The following is a 23,498-nucleotide window of genomic DNA, read 5'->3' on the forward strand; positions in this document are numbered from 1 at the left end:
TCTAATGCAGCCAGAAGAGCTATCTGGCTCAAAAGCTGGTCGGGTGATATGCACTCCAAAAATAAATTATGTTCCATACCCTTCTCTGGGGGCAGGGTCTTCGGACCAGTCCTCGACGATATCTTAGAGAAAGCCGCAGATGTAAAAAAGGGGTTCCCCGAAGAAAAGCCTAAAAAATTCCAGCCCTTTCGGAGACCCCGCTATAATCAGAAACAGGATTACAGGGGTAAAGGGAAGCAAGGTAGATGGAGCTACCAGAAAGGGGGAGATAGTAGACCCAAAACCAAGGACTCGAGTTACTCAGGTCCGAGGTCCAGCTACCATAGAAAATGACGCCATCAGAGTAGGGGGTCGTCTAGCCGGATTCCTAGAAGGTTGGAGGGAAATAACAACGAGTCCTTGGGTGTTACAAGTGGTGTCCCAGGGGTACAAAATCGAATTTTCCTCCCTTCCGCCCGAAAGATTTCTGGTGTCCAGTACACATCTAAAATCATCGTCCCCCATGTGGTCGGATATACAGGACCTCCTAAAAATGGCAGCAATTGTTCCGGTCCCCTCTCAAGAAGAGTACAGAGGTCATTACTCGAATCTCTTCTCGATAACAAAACCATCAGGAGAGTCGAGAACAATTATAAATCTGAAGCACCTAAACAACTGGGTGGTATACAAAAGGTTCAAAATGGAGTCGATTCGGTCTACCATTCCTCTGTTGGGAAAGGGTATGGTGATGTGCACTCTGGACCTAAAGAGTGCATATTACCATGTTCCCATTTACTTAAACCACCAAAAGTTCCTGCGGTTCGCGGTAAACATGGAAGGGAAAATCTATCACTTTCAGTTTCGCTGTCTCCCCTTCGGCCTGGCGTCGGCTCCCAGAGTTTTTACAAAACTTATGGTAGAGGTAGTCGCATATCTGAGAAATCAGGATTTGTTGGTAATCCCTTACCTAGACGACTTTTTGGTAGCGGCAGAGTCAGTAAACCAGCTCAGGATCAACTGTCAGTTCCTCATATCCACTCTAGAGAGTCTCGGATGGATCATAAACTGGGAGAAGTCAGATCTAATACCAAAATCCAGAATAAAATTCCTAGGAGTCATGCTCGACTCGGAAACAAGAATGTCCTACCTTCCGGAAGACAGGCTAAAGGGTATAGTAAAAAAGGTCCATCTTTTCTCCCGAGGCCGAAATACGATCAGAGACGGGATGATAATACTGGGGCTAATGACGGCCTGTATCCCTTGCGTGAGATGGAGTCAGTTTCATTCCCGACAGCTTCAGCAGGGAGTTCTGAAGAGCTGGAACAGAACGCAAAATTCTCTAAATCAAAGACTAAATCTTTCTTTTCAGATCAAGAGGTCCCTGGTATGGTGGACTCTCTCCAAAAATCTCCGGCTGGGAGTACCATGGCTCCAAACTCCGAGTGTGTCAGTCACGACAGACGCAAGTCAGGAAGGTTGGGGAGGTCATGTCCTGGGAAGATATTTCCAAGGTCGCTGGGAAAGAAAGGACAGCAAGAAGTCATCAAACCACAGAGAGTTGCATGCGGTTTGGAAGGTCTTAACGGCGGCACAACATTTGCTGAAGAACAAGCATGTAAAGATCTTCTCGGACAATACGACGACCGTAGCCTTCCTTCGACACCAGGGGGGCCCAAGACATCTGGCATTGCAAGATCTAGCAGAACAGATCTTCAAGTGGGCAGAGAAGTCGGTGCGGTCAATCTCGGCGGTACATCTGGAGGGATCCAAGAACCAGTTGGCGGATTTCCTGAGCAGGAAAAGTGTATCCCCTACAGAGTGGGAACTAAACGACGAAGTATTCAGGGATCTTTGTCATCGTTGGGGGAAGCCGGCTGTGGATCTATTTGCTACAAAGCAAAACGCAAAAGTCAAGACCTTTTACTCCCTAAACCCCTGGGAAAGCCCAGCTGCGATCGATGCCCTGTCACAGCCTTGGAACGACGGTCTTCTGTATGCGTTTCCACCTCTGGCATTGATTCCAAGAGCACTCAGGAAAATCTGCGAGGACGGGGCCAAAGTCATCCTCATAGCTCCTCACTGGCCGAAACGAAGTTGGTTTCCAATGCTAAAGAGATTATCAGTGGAAGATCCCTTCCGGTTACCAGACAGAGAGGATCTTCTTCTACAAGGTCCAGTTCTACACCAGAACCCAGGAGCGCTTCAGTTGGCAGCCTGGATCCTGAACGGAAGGTCTTGAGGGCAAAAGGTCTTTCAGATGACGTCATTTCTACCCTTCAAGCCAGCAGGAAGCCGGTGACATCTGCCATCTACACAAAAATATGGAAAACATTCTGTGGATTCTGTGGGAAGATGACAGTTGATACTGACCATCCAGATATCCCAAAAATTCTTGACTTCTTGCAGTCAGGATTTCAGAAAGGTCTTAGACCAAGTACATTAAGAGTCCAGATAGCGGCCCTAAGTGTATTTTTTGATTTTTCTTTATCTACTCACCCCTGGATTAGTCGATTCTCTAGAGCAGTCCAGAGGCTAAGGCCATTTATTAGGAAATCAGTCCCACCGTGGGATCTTAATCTGGTCCTGAATTTTCTCTGTGATCAGTCCTGGGATATATCGGGAGACATAGACATCAACAAACTCTCTCTTAAAACCGCGTTTTTAGTTGCGATCACATCGGCAAAAAGGTTGGGGGAACTACAGGCTCTTTCGGTACAGAACCCGTATTTACAGATCTTCGATGATAAAATAGTACTAAAGCTTGATCCGGCCTTTCTCCCTAAGGTCGTTTCTGATACTAATATGAATCAGGAGATTGTTTTACCGTCTTTTTGCCAATTCCCTAAAAATCAAAAAGAAAGATTTTTTCATAACCTTGATGTAAGGGAATCAGTACTCAGGTACCTTGATCTATCTAGACCCTGGAGACAGGACAATAACTTGTTTGTTCAGTTCAGGGGTTCAAATAAGGGGAAAAAAGCGTCTAAAGCGACTATCGCACGGTGGATAAAATCTACAATTGATTTAGCCTACAAAGCTAAAGGTCTAAATTCCCCGGTTAATCTTAAAGCCCACTCATCTAGGGCCATGGCCACATCATGGGCGGAGAAAGGGGGGGCTACGGCAGACCAGATCTGTAGAGCTGCATCATGGTCTAATCTTAGTACCTTTTCTAAACACTATAAACTAGATGTAGTTTCGCCTCAGTTGGCTTTTGGTAGGAAGGTACTTCAAGCAGTGGTCCCACCCTGAATACCATTCTCCTTTGGTATTTCTCCAGTGTGCTGTCAGGTGGTGACCTGGAAAACAGTAATTAGACTTACTGGTAATTGTATTTCCAGGAATCCATCCTGACAGCACTGTTAGTTCCCTCCCTATGGTTTGATCTTTATACTTATGTGATGTAACATTTGTATGATTGATTATCTTGTTGTAATAAAACTTGTTTTTGCATCCATCCAGATGTGTTACTTTGGAAAAACACTGAAGGGTGGTAGGGGGAGGGTCCTTTTAACCTCTCGTGTTTCCTGTCCCATCATGGCTAAGAAGGACGTCCTCCAGTGTGCTGTCAGGATGGATTCCTGGAAATACAATTACCAGTAAGTCTAATTACTGTTTTTTCTTCACTGACCCTTTGGCATTCTGTGACACACCTCTGGTCTCAAAATGATCAATGCACACCTAGATGAATTAATGGAGAGGTGTAGTTTGTAAAATGAGGTCACTTATGGGGGGTTCTGCTGTTCTGAGACCTCAGGGGCTTTGCAAATGTGACATGGCACCCTCAAGCCGTTCCAGCAAATTGTGCACCAGAGTTTGGAGCTTCTTCCTTACTGAGTTTTTCACTTTGCCTATAAAGTAGTTTTCAACCATACTCAGGAAAAATTGTGTAACATACCTTGTTCTCTTATTATCCTTTTTGAAAATTGAAAACTTGAGGCCAAAGTAACATTTATTGAAAAAAATTGTAATTTTTAATTGATTCAGCGCAATGTTATACAATTCTGTAAATCGCTTGAGGGTTAAAATGCTCGCTACACACCTAGATTAATTCCTCAAGATCTGTAGTTTCCAAAATGGGGTTTTCTGCTGTTTTGGCATGTCAGGGGCTCTTCAAATGTGGCATCGCATCTGCAATCCGTTCCAGCCAAAATTGTGCCCCAGAATTCAATTGGCGCTCCTTCCCTTTCAAGCCCTGCCATGCACTCAATCAGTAGTTTTCCACCACCTAAGGCATATCTGTGTAGTCAGGAGGAACTGCACAACTCAAATTGTACGAAATTGCTTCATAAAACGTTGTGATTTCAGCCCGGTTCTCGTCGGTCATCATCTGCAATCTGCAGATCTGTTCCTCTGTATAGGAGAGTGAGAGGTAATGCTGTACTTTTACCAGAAGCATATCTGAGGATTTATAATGATCTTTTCATCATATAATACTTTCCTGTTCCTTTTATTACATTGCATGGATCACCTTTCCATTGACATCAGTCACTTAAAGAAGAGAATGAAACCTCCGTATTTTTACCCTTTCAGTATGATGTCTACTGTTAGCCGGCTCCTGCCACTGCTCCACCACTCCCCCGCCAGCTTTATGGACAATGACTCATGTATAAGCCGAGGGGGACATTTTCAGCACAAAAAAATGTGCTGAAAATCTCAGCTTATACACGAGTATATACAGTACATCACATTTTTGGCAGTTCTTCTTAAATTACACTTTACATTTCTTTTTAAAAAATTCTTTCAGTTGTGCTTTTATATAAAATTTATCATACAGGAAACATTGATTCTTATCTAGAGATAGGCGAATCCGAACAGCTAAGTTCAGTGTCTGTACCAAACACCTACTGTTCGGGCACAGACACCGAACACTGACTTCTCCAGTCCGTGTTACTGTTCAGGTTCGGCTACCCGAACACCGGGTGTTGTTTGCACTGTCATATGCATGACAGCACGACAATCACCGCTTCTGATTGGCGGTGAAATCATCCCCACCTGTCAAAGAGCCACACTGAGCTGTGATCAGAGGTATAAAGGTTACCTCCTGACACTGGAGTCAGCTGATGGTACTACTGCTCCCATCATCCCACGCCTGCTGCCGATAACAGCCAGAGCAGGAGCGGCTGATAAGAGTATTCATCAGCTGGCTCCTGTGCTGTAAATAAATACAGTGGGTATGGAAAGTATTCAGACCCCTTAAAATTTTTCACTCTTTGTTTGTTTCATTGCAGCCTTTTGGTAAATTAAAAAAAGTTATTTTTTTTTCTCATTAATGTACACTCTGCACCCCATCTTGAATGAATAAAACAGAAATGTAGTAATTTTTTACAAATTTAATAAAAAAGAAAAACCAAAATATCACATGGTGATAAGTATTCAGACCCTTTGCTCAGACGCTCGTATTTAAGTCACATGCTGTCCATTTCCTTGTGATCCTCCTTGAGATGGTTCTACTACTTCATTGGCGTCCAGCTGTGTTGAATTAAGCTGATAGGACTTGATTTGGATCTGTCTATATAAGACCTCACAGCTCACAGTGCATGTCGGACCAAATGAGAATCATGAGGTCAAAGGAATTGGCCAAGGAGCTCAGAGACAGAACTGTGCCAAGGTTACAAAATAATTTCTGCAGTACTGAAGGTTACAAAGAGCATAGTGGCCTCCATAATCCTTAAATGGAAGACGTTTGGGAACATCAGAAGTCTCCCTAGACATGGCTGTCCAGCCAAACTGAGCACTCGTCGGAGAAGAGCCTTGGTGAGAGAGGTAAAGAAGAACCTCAAGGTCACTGTGGCTGAGCTCCAGAGATGCAGTAGGGAGATAATCTTTATATAGCGCTAACATATTCCACAGCGCTTTACAGTTTGGCACACATTATCACTGTCCCCAATGGGGCTCACAATCTAAATTCCCTATCAGTATGTCTTTGGAATGTGGGAGGAAACCGGAGTACCCGGAGGAAACCCACGCAAACACAGGGAGAACATACAAACTCCTTGCAGATGTTGTCCAAGGTGGGATTAGAACCCAGGACTCCAGCGCTGCAAGGCTGCAGTGCTGTCCACTGAGCCACCGTGCTGCCCTAGATAGTTCTACAAAGTCAACAATCACTGCAGCCCTCCACCAGTCAGGCCTTTATGGCAGAGTGGCCCGACGGAAGCCTCTCCTCAGTACAAGACATATGAAAGCCTGCATAGAGTTTGCTAAAAAACACATGAATGACTCCCAGACTATGAGAAATAAAATTCTCTGGTCTGATGATATGTATTGTGACAAAACACTCCGGGATCGCCTTTGCTGGGGTCAAAGGTCACGTGGTTTGTGCATTGAATCTGAGGCGTACAGCAGGTTTCTTTAGCAAGCTGACTTTAGGTCAGGTTTATTAACGAGAAAGTAACATAGGAAAAACAAAGCATAAAAATAAATCCTAGCCTGTCCGGCACTAACTAACAGATACGTTGCTATCTCAACAACTGGGGGGGCTTCTCCCTCCCAGCTAACAACACACAGTCCTTGAGCACAGCTCTCACTCACGTTTGTCTCACACAGTCAGGCAATCTGTGTGCCCCAGGCTGACCCTGGAAACCCTCAGCTGGTCATCCTTTATTCCCGCACTCATTAACCCATCATTATCCTGAAAATACTGAGCGGCCTAATTCACATAGGACAAATACCTGGGCGAGATATACCTGCCCCCGACTACCAGACCGACATGATTCTTACAGTATGTATGTGTATATATATATATATATATATATATATATATATATATATATATATATATATATATATATATATATATATATATATAACCCTGACCCGTAGAAGCGCCATATCTGGCGCGGAACGGCCGTTGTCGGTACCTGCACACTCTTCTCTCAGCACACCCCCGAGCCGTGAAGGTTTTTAAAGTGCTTGAATAAAGGATTACCCATTTTAGGATCGGTGAGTGCTATTGCCTTCTTTCTTCTATGGACATAGTATGCATCTCAGACATTTTGGCTTAAGCACCCGGGATCCGGAGGCAGGCTTCTATTGCAACCACGGGTGTCACGCACCATTACTCAGATGTACTGGCGGTGCTGTCTACTTTATCTTTCATAAATATGATATTATGATATATAATTTTTTTTTTTTTACTTTTTGCATGTTTCAATAGTCTCCATGGGAGACTAGAAGCTGCAGTTGTCCAGTTGCCTGTGCGCTACACAGGCGATGATCAGATTGCCTGTGTGTAGCAGAAATGCTCACTTGCTATGAGCATCGACCGCCGGGCGGCACAAATAGCAATCTGACTATGGCAACCATAGAGGTCTGGCTGGAGACCTCTGGTTGTCATGCCAACCCATGGGTGACTCGTGATCATGTGACAGGGTCACCGATGGGTGGGATCACATTAAATGCCGCTGTCAGAGATTGACAGCGGCATTTAACGAGTTAACAGGCATGGGTGGCTCGCGATTCCACCCGCGTTTGTTGCGGGCACATGTCAGCTGTTCAAAATAGCTGACATGTGCCGGGAAAGATGTGTGCTTAGCGCCGGAGCCCACATCAAAGGGAGGGATACGAATTGCGCTGTACATGTATGGCGCATGTCGTCAAGGGGTTAAACAAGGTATATTCATTCATCTTGATATACATTTTTATACCAACGTGATATTTAGTCCAGGCAGTATCATTTCTGCACATTACATCAGTAACCTTGGGGCTTGAGCTCACATGATTGCGCATTTCCTTTTTTTTTTTTGTCCTCTGCAATCAACTATCAGAGAGAAGAATAAATATAGTTTTCCTAGGTGCGGAGTAGTAGCAAGGGGTCGAGGAGGATGTTTTCTAGCACTGTCATATTCTTTTATTTTCAGGTTGCATTTTTCAGACTTTTTTCAATCGTTACCTAATCTGAATGAAGTGAGCTAAAGACATTACAAAATAAAGTCTAGTATATGACTAATGGAACAAATCTTGCAAAATTCTAAGGTCAGACCCAGCAGAAGGTTGACTTTGAACCAAAGGGTTTGTTTCCTTTAAGGCTATGTGCACATGTTCAGGATTTTTAGCGGTTTTTTTTTAGCTTTTTTTCAGCAATTTTCCGCCTAAAAAACGCTTACATAAGCATCCCATCATTTTTAATGCATTCCCCATTTTTTGTGCTCATGCTGTGTTTTTTTCCCGCAGCGGAATCTCATTCCGGAAAAAAATGCAGCATGTTCATTCTTTGTGCGGAATCACGGGGATTCCGCACACATAGGAATGCATTGATCCTCTTTTCTTTCTGCATGGGGCTATGCCCACCATGCGGCAAGTAAGCGGATCATGTGCGGTTTGTACCCAGGGTGGAGGAGAGGAGACTCCTCCAGGCCCTGGGAACCATATACCTGTTAAAAAAAATAAAATTAAATAAAATAAAATATTGTGATATTCTCGCCTTCTGGCGTCCCCCGCTGCCTTCCAGCTCCTCGCAATGCTCCCATAATGCCCTGCGACAATCACCAGTGATGTCGTAGCGGTCTCGCTTTAACAGTATATCTTTTTACTATTGATTCTGCAGCTCAAATATTTCTTGGTCAGAGAATACAAACTGCAGGCTCACAACCTATTACGCTTTATGGAGAGGGCAGGGGTGGAAGAATGAGGAGCAGGAAGAGGAAACAGGCAGAGGGAGGCATAGAAAGATCATGCTGAGCACATTTCTTTATTCTCCCTCCAGAGCTGATTCACATTCAGATAGCTCAGCACTATTGTGTAATATCCTCCATGTTGCTGTTGCTTGTCTTTGTGTGATTTATAAGAAATGTAAAGCAGGTATCTCTGTGTGCTGTGCGGTGCATGAGACCGTTCACAACAGTATGTATCCTCACACCAGCTCTCGATGGATTGAAAATTGAGAGAAACTGGTGAAAATGCAGGGTACAAATCCTCTAATGGCCAGATATAGTGTTCTTTTTCATGTATGTATGGTTATACTTTAATAGAAGGGGTAGGAGCCTCCTGTTCACGATTTTTATCTACGTGGCTACAAAGTGTGTACTTCACTCAACACAAGGAGATCTCTGCTGTGCAGTCCCCACATGGAGAAGACCTTCTTCATTTTATAGTGCATGGAGGAGCAGGCTCGAACCCAGGAGCCAATTTTAGGACAAACCTCCGCCCTAACTTCTGATATTTAAAAAAAGAGAACATTTTTCACTGATACATGAAGCATTTCAGCCCCATATGCTTGGCAAGTGTTATACAACAAATGTATCGGTGACTAAACTTCTCCATTTTTTACATGGAAATACTGCAGTTTGTCTAAAAATTAGCCCATCTGTGCAATACTTGGATAGACCATTAGGCTAGGACTACATGGCCGCAGGTCACGTGGCCAGATTGCTGTATGCCGCTGCTGCATCTCACTAGAGGGCTCATACGCCTGTCTGATTTTTTTTATTTTTTTATTTTTTTTTTTCCCCACGGACTGGTTACTATTATCAGAGTATGGTCAGTGTGTATAGTCCAAGGGTCATCCGTTTTTCTTGTACGTAAAGAAATTAAAAAAAAGTTTCTCCTCCTTCATTCTGACAGTCTGTGAAAATGTCATCCGAGTGCTGTCTGATTATTTTTTTTTTTTCACTGACTCATTCATTTGCGTTGCCAACTTCGACTCTCGGATCAAAATTGGACATGTCTCCGGTATTTTCCTTGGACCACTCGGCCTGAGGGACAAAAATTGAACATGTGCACAGCCCAATAGATTAGAGCTGTGAATGAGCCCTAATGCAAGTGAGTGGGGTCATGGTGAGTCACAAGGTACCGCGGCTGCAAAAAGCAAGTCGGCTTCTGATTTTTTTTTTTTTGATTTTTTTTTTTTACACCAGCGTTAATCTGAATAGTCAGTACATAATGATTATTTCTGCAGTTGGTGTCACTGCAGGGAATTACAGCCAGAGGGAATAGATTAACGCTGATTGCTGAAGTCCCAAGGACGCTGTAGGATCAGATTATCTCAAGAGGATCCTTAATTTTTTTTTTTTTTTTTTTATAAGAAAAGGCAACCTCCTGTAAGGCCAGGCCCAATATTGTGTGAATACAGCTTTTTTTTTTTTTTTTTTTTTTTTTTTTTTAATAATCTCTTGCATTTATCAGTTCAAGCAAAGTGAATAATTTCATGAAAACTCTTGCTCATTGTGTGTTTAAATGCTCTGCAAAATCGTTCATTATTTTTTGTGTTTTTTTTATTTTTTATAAACGTCTATGAGAACTCGGAAATAACAAATGTAAAATCCCAGTTGCATTTTTAAGCGTGGAATCGCTGAGTGTTTGCACCCAAATGCATTAAATCAAGGGAAGACTCCTAAAAAAAAAACCAAGAACAATTGCAGATTACTTTTGCATATTTTGGTGCAAAAAAAAAAAAAAAAATTGCAGGAAAAACACAGCAACGGGACATACTATTTTTTTCATCTGTTTCCTTCGAGTGGAAACAAAATAACAGGACCAGCAAAGTTAATGAAATTTCTAAAATTTCAGACAGTGATTTTTTTTTTTATTTTTTTTTTTTTTTACATTTTCTCTTAGCAGTTATTTTTTATATATACCTATATTTTTTTTTTACAAATGCAGTATGTCCATTCTGGCAATTTTTTTTTTTTTGCTTTTTTTTTTTTTTTTTTTTTTTAACTTTGTAATAACCCCTCCACCCCCTTCCCCATTGACATTGACAATGAGGTTGAGCAGCAAGTTGGCAGATTAAAAAAACCTCATAGAAAACTCATTATAAATACAGAAAAATTAAATTTTAATTCTCCGCTGCAGGTGTGAGATTGTGGCTATTGTAATTTATCTGCAGAAGATAATGTACAAAAAGTGCTGCAGGTGAAGCTGATGTTTTAAAGGGATTTCCAGGATGAAGCAAAAAAAAATTCCTTTTTTCCCCATCAGAGCCGCACCTCTGTCCATGGCTCTGTCTGGCTTTTGAGTTTATCAGAATCCTCCCGGATTTATGAAATTGGAAGTTGTAAGTTCTGGGTCATTTTGAAAATGTGGATTCTGGAATCTCACCAATAAATAGTGACAAATAAGGATGCAGGTTAGCAGTGAGGTGAATAGTAGAAAGTACATAAGCTTTCCTCTAAAAATGTGAGTTTCGCTTGGAGAGAAAAAATGTAAAATGCAGTTATTTCATTAGTAAAACCCATGGAACGGGCCGATTATCTCATGTGTTTCCATATTTGATGTCTTAGTATATTGGTACACTAGGCTTTGTCATTCATACTTGTCTCTTTGGTTTATTATTTAAAGTGAATCTGTCAGTAGGACAAAACCCCTAAGTTGTCTATATAGGCATGTAGGTCATAGGAAGTTGAATAACATGATACCTTGATTTCTGTGATCCATTGTCTTATTCCAGAGAAATGTATATTTTTCTTTACATGTAAATGAGCTGTTAAGATCTATGGGCTGGACATAGATCTCCCAGAGAATCTGCTCTCTGAGCTTATTTTAAATGAAAAGGGGGCGCTACCAATGTGAGACATGTAATGACTGACAATCAGCTCTTCTGATCTACTTGTCTCACATTGGTAATGCCACTTTTTATTCAAAATAAGCTCTGAAGGAAGATTTTGGGAGATCTTTGTCCAGCCCATAGATCTTAACAGCTCATTTACATATTAAGAAAAACATGAATTTCTCAGGAATAAGATCTCACATCATAGATATCAAGGTATCATTTTTCAAAGGCTTGGCCTGGCACCTAACCTTACACCCTAACTACTTTTTTAATTTGCTTTATTTCACAATACCCTACGCTTCTCCCTATCTAGTTAATCTCTAAACTTCCTGTGACTCTTTTTTTTTTTTTACTTTTTTTGATAGGAGTCATCAGGGGGCAGCGCTGCAGTTACTAGTTTCTTACATCACCACCCTCTCTAAAGATGTGATGGACACTGGGAGATGTAAGTGCAGCTCTGGCACTCTGCTTCTGTCGCCGCCATAGAAGATGTAGACGGGGACAGAGATAGAAACAGTGAGTGACATGAGTGAAGTCCAACAACTTCTAGCAACACACTCAAATGAATCGTTATCAGAGGGCAGCAAGGGTTTCGCTCATTGCTTCTATCACTGCCCCCCGATGATGATTCGTTTGAGGACCATGCTAGAAGCAGTGAGTGACACTAGGTGGTGTTCGAGATAAAAGCAGGGTGCTGGCGCTGCGCTCACATCTACAGTGTCCATCATCCAAAATCCTGTGTGTCTTCTGAGGGGGGCGGTGATGCAAGACACTAGTAAGTAACTGCAGCGCTGTCCCCTGGTGACATCCTGTTCCAGGAGGGGTGATAGATGTTGTGGGGCGTTAGTGCAGCCCCAGTCTTCTGTGACGTCCTGTGTGGGACTCATCTCAAACGAAAAGTCTCAAAGTGCAGTAAAAAAGAACCACACATTTAGGATTAGGTAGTTGGAGTATTGTGTAATAAAGGAAATGACATACATGGTTAGGGTGTAAAGATAGATATTTAGAAAATACATTTTAGGCGCCGGACCACCCCTTTAACTTTCCATTACATAAATGCACATATAGGCTTAGGTGTATTGATCTTGCTGATTGATTCCCTTTAATGTATTATTTTATGTATATCTGTCTATTTAATGTATATGTATTGTTTTCTTCCCCCCCCCCCCCCCCCCCGTAGGTTTACCAAAATGAATTTGGCTGAGATGTGTGATAATGCTAAAAAAGGCCGAGAATACGCCCTTCTTGGAAATTATGATTCATCCATGGTTTATTACCAGGGAGTAATTCAACAAATTCAGAAACACTTCCAGAACATTAGGGATCCAGTGGTTAAGGTCAAGTTGCAGCAAGTGAGTGCTACTTGTATGTTATTCTTCTGCTCTCTATGCTGTGGAGTTCCCCAACCCTGTAATTATACCCATTTTGCAGTAAGACTTGCTGCTCGTTTATATTATTAGAATTCGATTCTTCTGATAAAATGAAAAATGCTCTGCATCAGTGTTGCAACTAGAGTCTGATGGGCGCCAGTGCAAGGTTTGAACTGTGGCCCCCCATCCTGAGTGAAAATGTTATGTATATGGGGGGGCAGATTCACATCTTGCATCGGTGTCAATCAGATTCTAGTTATGACACTGATGAAGAGCATTCATTTTTCGTGTGTGTGTGCGTTTCTCAATGTACAGAAAAAATAAACCATTAAACTCACTAGGGGGCATATGTAGAAGTCATGAGGCTCCATAGCAGAAGTGTAATGCTCCTTGTCCATTTATGTTCTGTGCATTATTCTTTATGTGCATTATACTACAGGGTGGGCAATTTATATGGATACACCTAAATAAAATGGGAGTGGTTGTTGATATTAACTTACTGTTTGTGGCATAATAGTATATGGGAGGGGAGGAAACCTTTCAAGATGGGTGGTGACCATGGTGGCCATTTTGAAGTTGGCCATTTTGGATCCAACTTTATTTTTTTCCAATGGGAAGAGGATCATGTGACACATCAAACTTATTGAGAATTTCACAAGAAAAACAATGGTGTGCTTGGTTTTAACGTACCTTTATTTTTTCATGAGTTATTTATATGTTTATGACCACTTATAAAATGTGTTCAAAGTGCTGCCTATTGTGTTGGATTGTCAATGCAGCCCTCTTCTCCCACTCTAGACACAGATAGCAACACCGCAGAAGAAATGCTAGCACAGGCTTCCACTATTCGTTATTTCAGATGCTGCACATGAGTCTCAGCAGACAGTATCACACAGGACAGTATTAGATACACAGCTCCGTCAGTATCACATAGGATACGATTAGATACACATCTCAGCACAGTATCACACATGGGATGATTAGATACACATCTCAGCAGTCAGTATCACACAGGATAGGATTAGTGATGAGCGAGTATACCTTTTTGCTCAGGTGATCTCCGAGTATTTGTTAGTGCTCGGAGATTTAGTTTTCGTTGCCTCAGCTGCATGATTTACAGCTGATAGACAGCTTGAATACATGTGGGGATTCTCTAGCAACCAGGCAACCCCCACATGTACTCAGGATGGCTAGCAGCCGTAAATCATGCAGCTGTGTCAACAAAAACTAAATTGCGAGCAGTTACAAATAGTCGGAGATCACCCGAGCAACGAGTATACTCGTCATCACTAAATGGGATTAGATTACCTCTTCCCCCGCCGCCGCCACCACAACTTACTTCACTGCTTCACTGCTCCTTTCTCCTTCCCATCCTTGGCCTCCTCCTATAACCACACGGTTCCTGCGATTATAGGGGGAAACTGGAGCTCACAGAATACACTGTGGGCTTCAGAAAAATGGCGCCGATCACGCCCAGGGGGCGTGCCCAGATCACAGCAGGGAGCAGCTCAATGCAAAGTATAGGGTCTGCATCCAACCGCTGTCTCCTATGCCCAGGGCAGCCGGATTTGCAGAGTGTAAGTGTCGTGCTGGGACTCTTACACTCCTGCAAAGCAAAATAGCGGTGCCCAGTGGCTGCAAAAATAATTAATAATAAAAAAAATATTAAAGGTAAAATTTGTATTTTGTATTAAAAATAATTGTTTATTAAAACAATCATTTTTAATACAAAAAAAGCGACACTTTCCCTTTAAAGAATCCCTCCTATTAAATTTTTTTTGTTCCTTAAACCTGTCTATATGTATATAGTGTACTGTCAACTGGCAATGTGTTAATATACTCGCCTACTGCATCCTTCTCTGGGACCCAGCACGGTTCTGCTCCTCTTCTCAGTGACATCACCGCTCTTCACTCTCCTCCGGATCACTCTATTCGGCAGCTGGAAGTCTATTTTACAGTGTAAAGTCTATGGAGCCTTGTTCTGACTTACATTGTAAAAGTCACTTCAGGGTCACACAGAGCATAGTGTGACCTGAGGAGTCAGAAGAGCTGTGATGTCACTGAGAAGAGGAGCAGAACGGTGCTGGATCCCGGAGAAGGCTGCGGTAGGTGAGAATATTAACACACTAACAGTAAACTATAAATTCACAGATTTAGGGCAGTAAAGGTTCATGGCAGACAATATGTTAGTAGAATCATCCCCCCCAAGCCATCTATATGGGCATGTAGGTCATAGGAAGCTGAATAACATGATACCTTGATATTTGTGATTCCTTAATATGTAAATGAGCTGTTAAGATCTATGGGCCGGACATAGTATCTGGCCCATAGATCTCAACAGCTTATTTACAAATTGATAAAAATGTGGATTTCTCTGGAATAACACATCCGATCTTGGATATCACTTTATTCAGCTTCCTACGACCAGCATGCCCATATAGACGGCTTCGAAAGGTTGCTCCTTCTGACAGATTTGCTTTAAATAGACTTTTCCTATCCACTGTATATTATAACCTTTATATATAGATCCTGTGATTATAACATTGGGTTCTAATCTAGTAATCTGCATCATGACATCTTGCTGTGATGTTGGCCTTTACGAAGTGTCGGACAGGTGCCTTATTCATCCGGTCGGTATGTAGGGAACATAGCGCGTGTATTAATGATCACTATAATCCAGCAGGTTTTCTGCATTGTGTTTCCTTACTGCTGCAGGTGTGCCAGGATCTGGTAGAAGAATATGAGCAAGTAAAGACTATTGTAAGTACCCTGGAATCCTTCAAAATTGAAAAGCCTGCCGACTTTCCCGTCGCTTTACAAGATGAACCAGTGAAGGACCCAGCGGTATGGCCGCCTCCTGTTCCAGCAGAGCACAGGTGTGTATATAATGGTGTCGCTTTTAGTACGTGTGGAAAATCCGAGTTTAAAATGACATCTGCAGAGCTGCATTTAACCTTCCAGTCTTGGTGACAGTCGCCTGCAAGGTAACTTTTTATCAAATCATTTTATTTGCTATGTCCTCACAAAGGTGAATTTTCTGTTTATGTTCTTGTTTTATGTTTAATTTTTTATTTTGTTTGTTGTGTGGACGATATAAATAATAAAAGAAAAGGATTTTTTGGCATTATTTTATTACAGACCCCACCATGCAGATTATGTGAATGTTATTTATTTTGTTTTATAGCATTGATTGTTTCTTTGATTCCAATAATGTGGCATTTTAGCGGTTTACCAAAACATATTCAAGATACAGTTATGTTATAAATATGGGCCTAAAGTGCAGACTCGCAGCTTTAATTTGAGGGTATTAACATCCTAATTAGAGTAAGGCTTTAGGAAATACAGCTCTTTAATATGTAGCTGCCTCTTTTTTTTTTTTTTTTTTTTTTTTTTTTTAAGGAACCAAAAGTAATTGGACAATTATCTCAAATTCTCTTTTATTGGCTGCATTGCCTTTTCATTTGTTAATCCATCATCAGTTAAAGTGAGCCTGTCAGCAGGATTGTGCTCAGTAAGCTACAGACTGTCAGGTTGACGCTTTTATACTGATTAAAATGATACCTGGTGCTGACAGGTTCACATTAAACAAGCAAAAGGTCTGGAGCTTATTCCAGATGTGGCAGTTGCATTTAGCAGATGTTGCTGTGAACCTACGAGATGCGGTCAAAGGAGTCCTGAATAGAAGAGAAACAGATTATTATTATTATTATTATTATTATTATTATTATTTATTTATATAGCACCATTAATTCCATGGTGCTGTACATGAGAAAGGGGTTACATACAGAGTTATAGATATCATTTACAGTAAACAGGTTTACAGTGACACACTGGTACAGAGGGGAGAGGACCCTGTCCTTGCGGACTTACATTCTATGGGAACAGATCATTAATAGGCTGAAAAAAAAAAAAAGAAAGAAATCCAAGAGAGAGAGAGAGAAGAAAATGTTTTAAGTGGCCAAATCAATAGTTTGGTACAATTCTGAAAAAAAAAAAAAAAAGATCATGCGGTTGAACTCGGGAACTCAAAAAGGCCTGGATGACAAAAAACAACAGTGGTGGATGACTGAAGAATCCTTTCATTGGTGAAGAAAAACCCCATCACAACTGCGCCATCTTGGAGGAGCTCATCGATAGCGGATCACCGATAGCTGCTACTGCGCATGCGCAGCGGGAGCCATTTTCAGAAATATTTTTTTGGAATATCAGGATAACCTCAACCATATTAATTATACAGTTATATGAAAAAGTTTGGGCACCCCTATTAATCTTAAGCTTAATGTTTTATAAAAAAATTTTTTTTTTTTGCAACAGCTATTTCAGTTTCGTATATCTAATAACTGTTGGACACATTAATGCTTCTGCCTTGAAATGAGGTTTATTGTACTAACAGAAAATGTGCAATCTGCATTCAAACAAAATTTGACAGGTGCATAAGTATGGGCACCCTTATCATTTTCTTGTTTTAAATACTCCTACTATTAAAGAGAAATAAATATTCACTGCTGTCCACTCCTATGGGCGTGGAGAGTTGTGAATATTCAATTCTCTTTAGCAGCGGGCACAGGTGTAAGCCGTGGCAGCCGGCTCCTGCCTCCTGTGTGTATAGTGATCAGGAAGGCAGAGGTAATAAATCATCTTTGCCTTCTCTGTGGTGAGTCTGGCTGAATCTGACACCTGGTTCGCCTCTTCTGCAGCTACATGATCTCCCAACAGCAGCTTGCACTGCAGTGATGTTCTAAAATGTCTTTGCACAGTAATATGCAGACCTTCCAGATTTTTCAAGTCTCTGGGCAGTCCAAAAACAGTTAAAACTTCTGAAAGATGCATTTATTGTATTGTTACAATGGAATCTGACATTGCCAGGGGTAGGTTTGATATATTGTGTAGAATTTTGATATGTAATGGAAGTAGAAAAATGGGCAAGTGTAAGCATATGAGCGGGTCTTGTTGGAGTGTCCGAGGATTCATTGGCTACCATCTACAAAAAATAGTCTACAAAGTGACAGTCTATGAACTTCTCTAGTTATAGTGCCTATCCTGACCACTGTCAAAAAAACACCTACAATGAGAACTGGACCATGGAGACCATGGTATAAGATGGCCTGATCTGATTAATAATATTTTCTTTTACAATATTTGGTTGCCCATGTGTGTGCATCACTTACCTAGAGAAGAGCTGGCACCGGACTGCCCTATTGGATGAACACAAGCTGACGAAGGTGGTGTGATGTCCTGGGAAACGTTGACTCCTACCACATACTTGTACATTGTACCCTCTTCATGTGGTATTTTGTGGTTTTTCCTAAAGGCAGGGACCTCTTTCTGCAGGATAATGTGTTCTGTCAAAAATTGTTCTCAATTGGTCTGCAGAACATAACTAAAGATTCATTAGCACAAGGGGTCCACACAATATTAGGCAGGTGGTTTTACGGTGCTGATGGATCTGTGTAAAATGATCCACATCCCCACCCTGCTCTCTGATATGCTGGGATCTTCTACAAAGTGTTGGATTTACTCAGGTTGAAGTTCCTCTAGTCAGGGGCAGAGCAGTAGTGGACTCCAATCTTGACCCTTTTTTGTTGTATGTAACCTGTGTTTTGATTTTGACTGTTTTTATATTCAAACAATTCAGCCACAAAAAAAGTAAAGGTTGAGGACACTGGCAGATGGGCTTAGATTAAAATTATGGTTTCCTCTTTTTCCGCTTATCAGGGCTCCTCCCCAGGTCAGAAGACCTAATAGAGATGTAAAACTCTCACGTAAAGAATCTCCAGGTGTCCAACCACATGGCCCTGTTGGTAGAGCGCATCCCATTTCAAAAAATGACAAGGCTTCAAATCGGGAAAGAGATGTCCGAGGAAGAGCAAAGGATGACAAGGTAAGGAACTTATTTACTTTTTCCAGTGATTATCAAGGATTAGCTTTGAAAAACAAAAAGAATAAAACAAAAGAAAGTTTTCACCAACCTCTAGCCATGGATTCTTTACTGTAAGAGCAGTAAGACCATTTAACTGTCTGCCATAGGATACTGTGATAGGTAATTGGTTTAACGAGTTCAAGTTTAAAGGGAAGGATTTTTTTTTCCTAATTTGAACCATATCACAAACACATTATGTCCCAGATTTGCCAAGCATTTTGTCGTTCTCTGACATAAACAGAGCCCCTATATGTTGGTCAAAAAAATTGAAAATGTTCACTTTTGCTGTACACGTGTCAAAAGCTAAAAAAGTGATATTGCAATGTCAGGAATGGTCATGACCTCAAAGTTTTAGACAGATTTATTAAAGGGGTCATCCAGGACTAACATTGATGACCTATCCTGAGGTTATCAATATCAAATCGGTGATGGTTCGACAATTGGGACCAAAATTGGTGCAAATCGATCCCATTCCATTATCCACGATAGTGGTCTGTTGCCACTAGAATGGTAGAGGAGAGGGATAACTTCTTGCCTGTCGGAGTCTGCAGCTTATGTTTTGATTAGCTGGCTTTGCGCCATGTCACATGTGCGTCACTGCAATAAATAGGTCATGCCAGGCCAGATAATTAAAAGAATGGATTTCATTTTATTGACTTACCTGACTGTTTTAATAATTTTGGCTCAATTTGCATAGTCTTGAGAAATCTGCTCTTATGTGTTTTTTATTTACTTTTCTCTGGATCAGTACTGTAAGAATTTAAGCCAGATTTGTAAATTGTCTAACACTTGTTGCATTGGTTGAAGGGTGCGAAGTATAGCTTCCATGTAAGGAAAGTGTTGTGAATTCTGCTCTTGGGCTCCCTCCGGTGGTTGTAAGTGGTAGCGCTGCTGTCTCTGAATCACAGCATTTATCAGGTGTGTTCACTTCTTGCAATTTGGACTGGGCTATTTAGTCTTGCTTCACCCTTTAGTCAATGCCAGTTGTCCATTGTTCCTGGAGGATTCACATCCCTGCCTGGTCTCTTCTGCTTTGCAGTTCTTTTCAACAAAGATAAGTTCTGGCCTTGATTTTGCTGTCCACATACTGTGGCCTTATTGTTCAGTTCTTTTCTATGTTTTGTCTTGTCCAGCTTGGTCTGTATAAGGATTTTTTTTAGCCAAGCTGGTTTCTCTGGAGATGCAGATATACCCTCCATATCTTTAGTTAGCTGTGGAGTTTTTTGTATTTTCTGTGGTGGATATTTTCTAGTGTTTTTTTACTGACCGCATAGTACTGTGTCCTATCCTTTCTATTTAGCTAGAAGTGGCCTCCTTTTGCTAAATTCTCATTTCAGTCTGTGTATGTTTTTTCCCTCTCCTCTCACAGTCAATATTTGTGGGGGGCTGCCTGTTCTTTGGGGATTTTCTCTGAGGCAAGATAGTTTTCCCTTTTCTATCTCTACAGGTAATTAGTCCTCCGGCTGTGTCGAGATGTCTAGGGAGCGCTAGGTACATTCCACGGCTACTTCTAGTTGCGGTGATAGGTTCAGGGTCTGCGGTCAGTACAGGTACCACCTTCTCCAGAGTACGTCTCATGCTGCTCTTAGGCCACCAGATCATAACAGGAAAGCCTGTGTGCTTAATTCTTGCATCCTACTGGAGGTGACACAAGGGTGGAGCTTTGTGACAGCGCCCTATCACAAAGTCTGAGAATATTCTAATGATGCTGATTGGTTGAGAGTAGCTGACTGACACGGCTCGCCTCCCTCTGCTCCTCCCTCGTACCTTTTTAGTTGAATGCCAGCATTATACGCCTTGTTGATTCATTGTGTTGGGCAAACAATGTCCACCTTCATCCAGCGTTTGCTGGATTTTTTTCTGGAGTCCAATTGTTAGGCTGGTATCGAATATTAGTGTTTAGGTTTTTTTCTTCCCCAAATTTTCCTCTACTTGCACAGAAAACAATTAAGTACAGCATTTTTCGTAGCCGCTAGAAACCAAGTGCATTTCCATCTATTTTTAAGCTGATTCTGTGTTGCCATGGTTGTTATTGTTGTCTGCAGAGCGCGTTAGTCACATTTTCACTTAGTAGAAAGCTAGAAATTCTGTGCAGCAGAGCTTCTCCCGCTGTGAGGAAGGCTGCACCACTGAGACTGGCTGTCATCCCTGTAGGAAATCTTGCAAGAAGCCATTGTCATGGCAGATTTCTGTTCCATGTATAGGAATGGCATCTGCTGCTTTTCTTTTCCTTATTTTGAATAGCTCAGTGGCATCATACTGCAATCACATGGAGCACATTGATGTGTGCATCCCACCCAAACCTCCTCTTCACTCCTATCTGCAGTGTTGGATTTCTCCTGTGCTCATGAGATTTGTGTAGTGATGAAGAAAGGTCTGAAGTGTTACTACAGTGATCGGCAACAGGTTTCGCAATACAAGCTTCATAAATTAATAAGCAGATCTCAGACATGATGAGGCTGGTCGTACCTACACTAAACGGGGTGTGGGTTTATGGAGCAGGCACATGGACTGAGCATCCTACATACAGGGCCGATGCAGACTGTGGCTTGGCCATACATACTAAAATATTGCTGGCAGTATATAGTACAGGGAATGAAATGATTGCAGGTTCCCAAGGGGGACTGTGAATGCTTAGGCTGTTTTCACACATCAGTTTTTTGCCATCAGGATCAATTTGTCGAATTTTGCAAAACACGGATCCGGCGAATGATGCCGCCGAATCCGTTTTTTTCTCATAGACTTGTATTAGCGACTGATTGAAATGGACGACCTCACGTTTTGTTCACCGGATCCGTCGAAAATTGTTGGTCCGGAGACAACGCACAGAGGAATGTTTTTTGTGTCTGTTGAAAAAACGGACAGCAACGGATCCGGCGTTTGCTAGAATGGAAGCCTATGGCGCCGGATTCGTCAACTGATGGAATCTGGGTTGCAGATTCCGTTTTTGCAAACTAAACATGCGTTTTCCATTCTTCTCTCTCTCTCTCTCTCTCTCTCTCTCTCTCTCTCTCTCTCTCTCTCTCATATCAGTTTTCCACAATTTGCGACCGATCCGTTTTTTTCAAAATTCGCCGGATTGAGCCTGACGGCAAAAAACTGATGTGTGAAAGCGGCCTTAGCGCTCTGCTTTGTCAACAGGAAATTAAGAACATTCCATAGCATCTCAATTGGGCTATGGAGGACAACACTGGAAGTCAAATCAAGACAGCTAGTACGAGTGACCATCAAATTCAGCATAGTGCATCACTTAGGTATATCTCCAATGCCGTTCTGCATAAGCCTGAACCCCCTCAGTCAGATAGTCACAGAGTCTGGCTATGGTTAAAGTTCAAGAGTGGAAGCACCATCAGGAACCTCCTCTACATGGATGACATCAAGCTGTATGCGAAAAATAAACGAGAGATCGATTCACTGATGCACCTGACAAGGATCTACAGTGAAGATATCGGGATGTACTCCGGAGTGGAGAAGCGTGGCCAGTTGATAAAGATGCAAGGTAGTCAGGACTAATGGAGTGGGATACGGTAACCATGATGAAGATGAAAGGAAAGCAGCAACATCCCAATACCATCAATACGTATGCCCTGCCAGTTATCAGATACCCTGCTGGCATAGTGTGCTGACCAAAAGAACAGTTGGAAGATGCAGATGTGAAGACATGGAATCTCCTTACAATGCATGGAGGTTACCCAAGTGTAACACCCAAAGATTGTATACCAACAGAAAAGAGGGTGGTCGAGGCTTGATAAGTGTCCAAGCCATCATCACAGACGAAACAAAGGGTATCCAGGAATATATCAGAAAAATGGCATCAAAGAATGACATGCTGAGAGAAAGCCTAAGACAGCAACAGTGCTGGAAGGAAGAATAGGAACATGAAGTACCACGGAACATAAGAAAAAAGATATATGAGAAGCTGGAGAAATATCAAGGCCTCAAAGAAAAACTGGAGAAGATGTGGAACGTGAAGGCAACAGTGATTCCAGTGGTGATAGGAGCACTCTGAGCAGTGACCTCTAAGTTGGAAGAATGGCTACAACAGATCCCAGGAGTAACATCAGAACCCTTTCCAGAAAAGCACAGCAAGATCCTGTGCAGAACCATCAAACTCCCAGGACCAGAGAACAGGGAAAGACATTAAAACACAAACGAAAAAAAAAACACCCCACATGCGGTGAGAAAAATATTATATTTATTTTTATAGCGCCATTGCTATCATGGTGCTGTACATGAAAAGGGGTAACATACAACATACAAATATAAATTACAGTGAGCCAAACAAGCAATGCCAACCTGTTACAGAATGGAGAGGGCCCTGCCTTTGCAGGCTTACAGTCTAGAGCAGAGGTCCCCAACGTTTCTGCTGACCTTGAGAGCCACATTCAGCTCTGTGAGAGGATCGTGAGCCACATCCAGCCTTCAGAGAGGGTCGCGAGCCACATTCAGCTCCCGCGCCCCACAATAGTGGCAACCAAAGCCCCCATTCCAGGCATAATGGTAACCAAAGCATTTCCATAAAAATCACCCCAAAGTAGCTTAGTAAGATTCAGGAGTTCCCACAATACCCCCCATTCAATATTCTACTATAAAACACTTCCAAGTTCACATCCAGCTTCCAACACCTCCTCTGACAGGTGGTATCATCTTGTCTCCAGAGTACCGTACTTAAATCATCTCAAAACCCCTAAGACCAGTATATGTGCATCCAGACCTGCTCTTCTGTGCAGAGCTGCTC

General features: G+C 41.9%; 1 protein-coding gene across 6 annotated transcripts in view; it reads left to right on the forward strand.

The window, feature by feature from the left end:
- KATNAL1 (katanin catalytic subunit A1 like 1) overlaps positions 1-23,498 on the forward strand; it is a 136,749-nt gene that overhangs the window by 13,395 nt on the left and 99,856 nt on the right. For 2 of the 6 annotated variants that reach the window (XR_013224070.1, XM_077298271.1), the window contains exons 2-5: positions 11,836-11,915; positions 12,651-12,822; positions 15,556-15,716; positions 18,556-18,721. Coding sequence is in view for 5 of the 6 variants with exons in the window: in XM_077298271.1 (XP_077154386.1) it covers positions 11,914-11,915; positions 12,651-12,822; positions 15,556-15,716; positions 18,556-18,721 (501 nt within the window). In the remaining variant the exon portion in view is untranslated. Of the gene's footprint in view, positions 1-11,835; positions 11,987-12,650; positions 12,823-14,850; positions 14,946-15,555; positions 15,717-18,555; positions 18,722-23,498 lie in introns of those variants that run through there. The other 4 variants (XM_077298272.1, XM_077298273.1, XM_077298274.1 and 1 more) reach the window with 3 other exon arrangements.

The sequence above is a fragment of the Ranitomeya variabilis genome, chromosome 3 (assembly GCF_051348905.1).
Source record: "Ranitomeya variabilis isolate aRanVar5 chromosome 3, aRanVar5.hap1, whole genome shotgun sequence".
NCBI lineage: Eukaryota > Metazoa > Chordata > Amphibia > Anura > Dendrobatidae > Ranitomeya > Ranitomeya variabilis.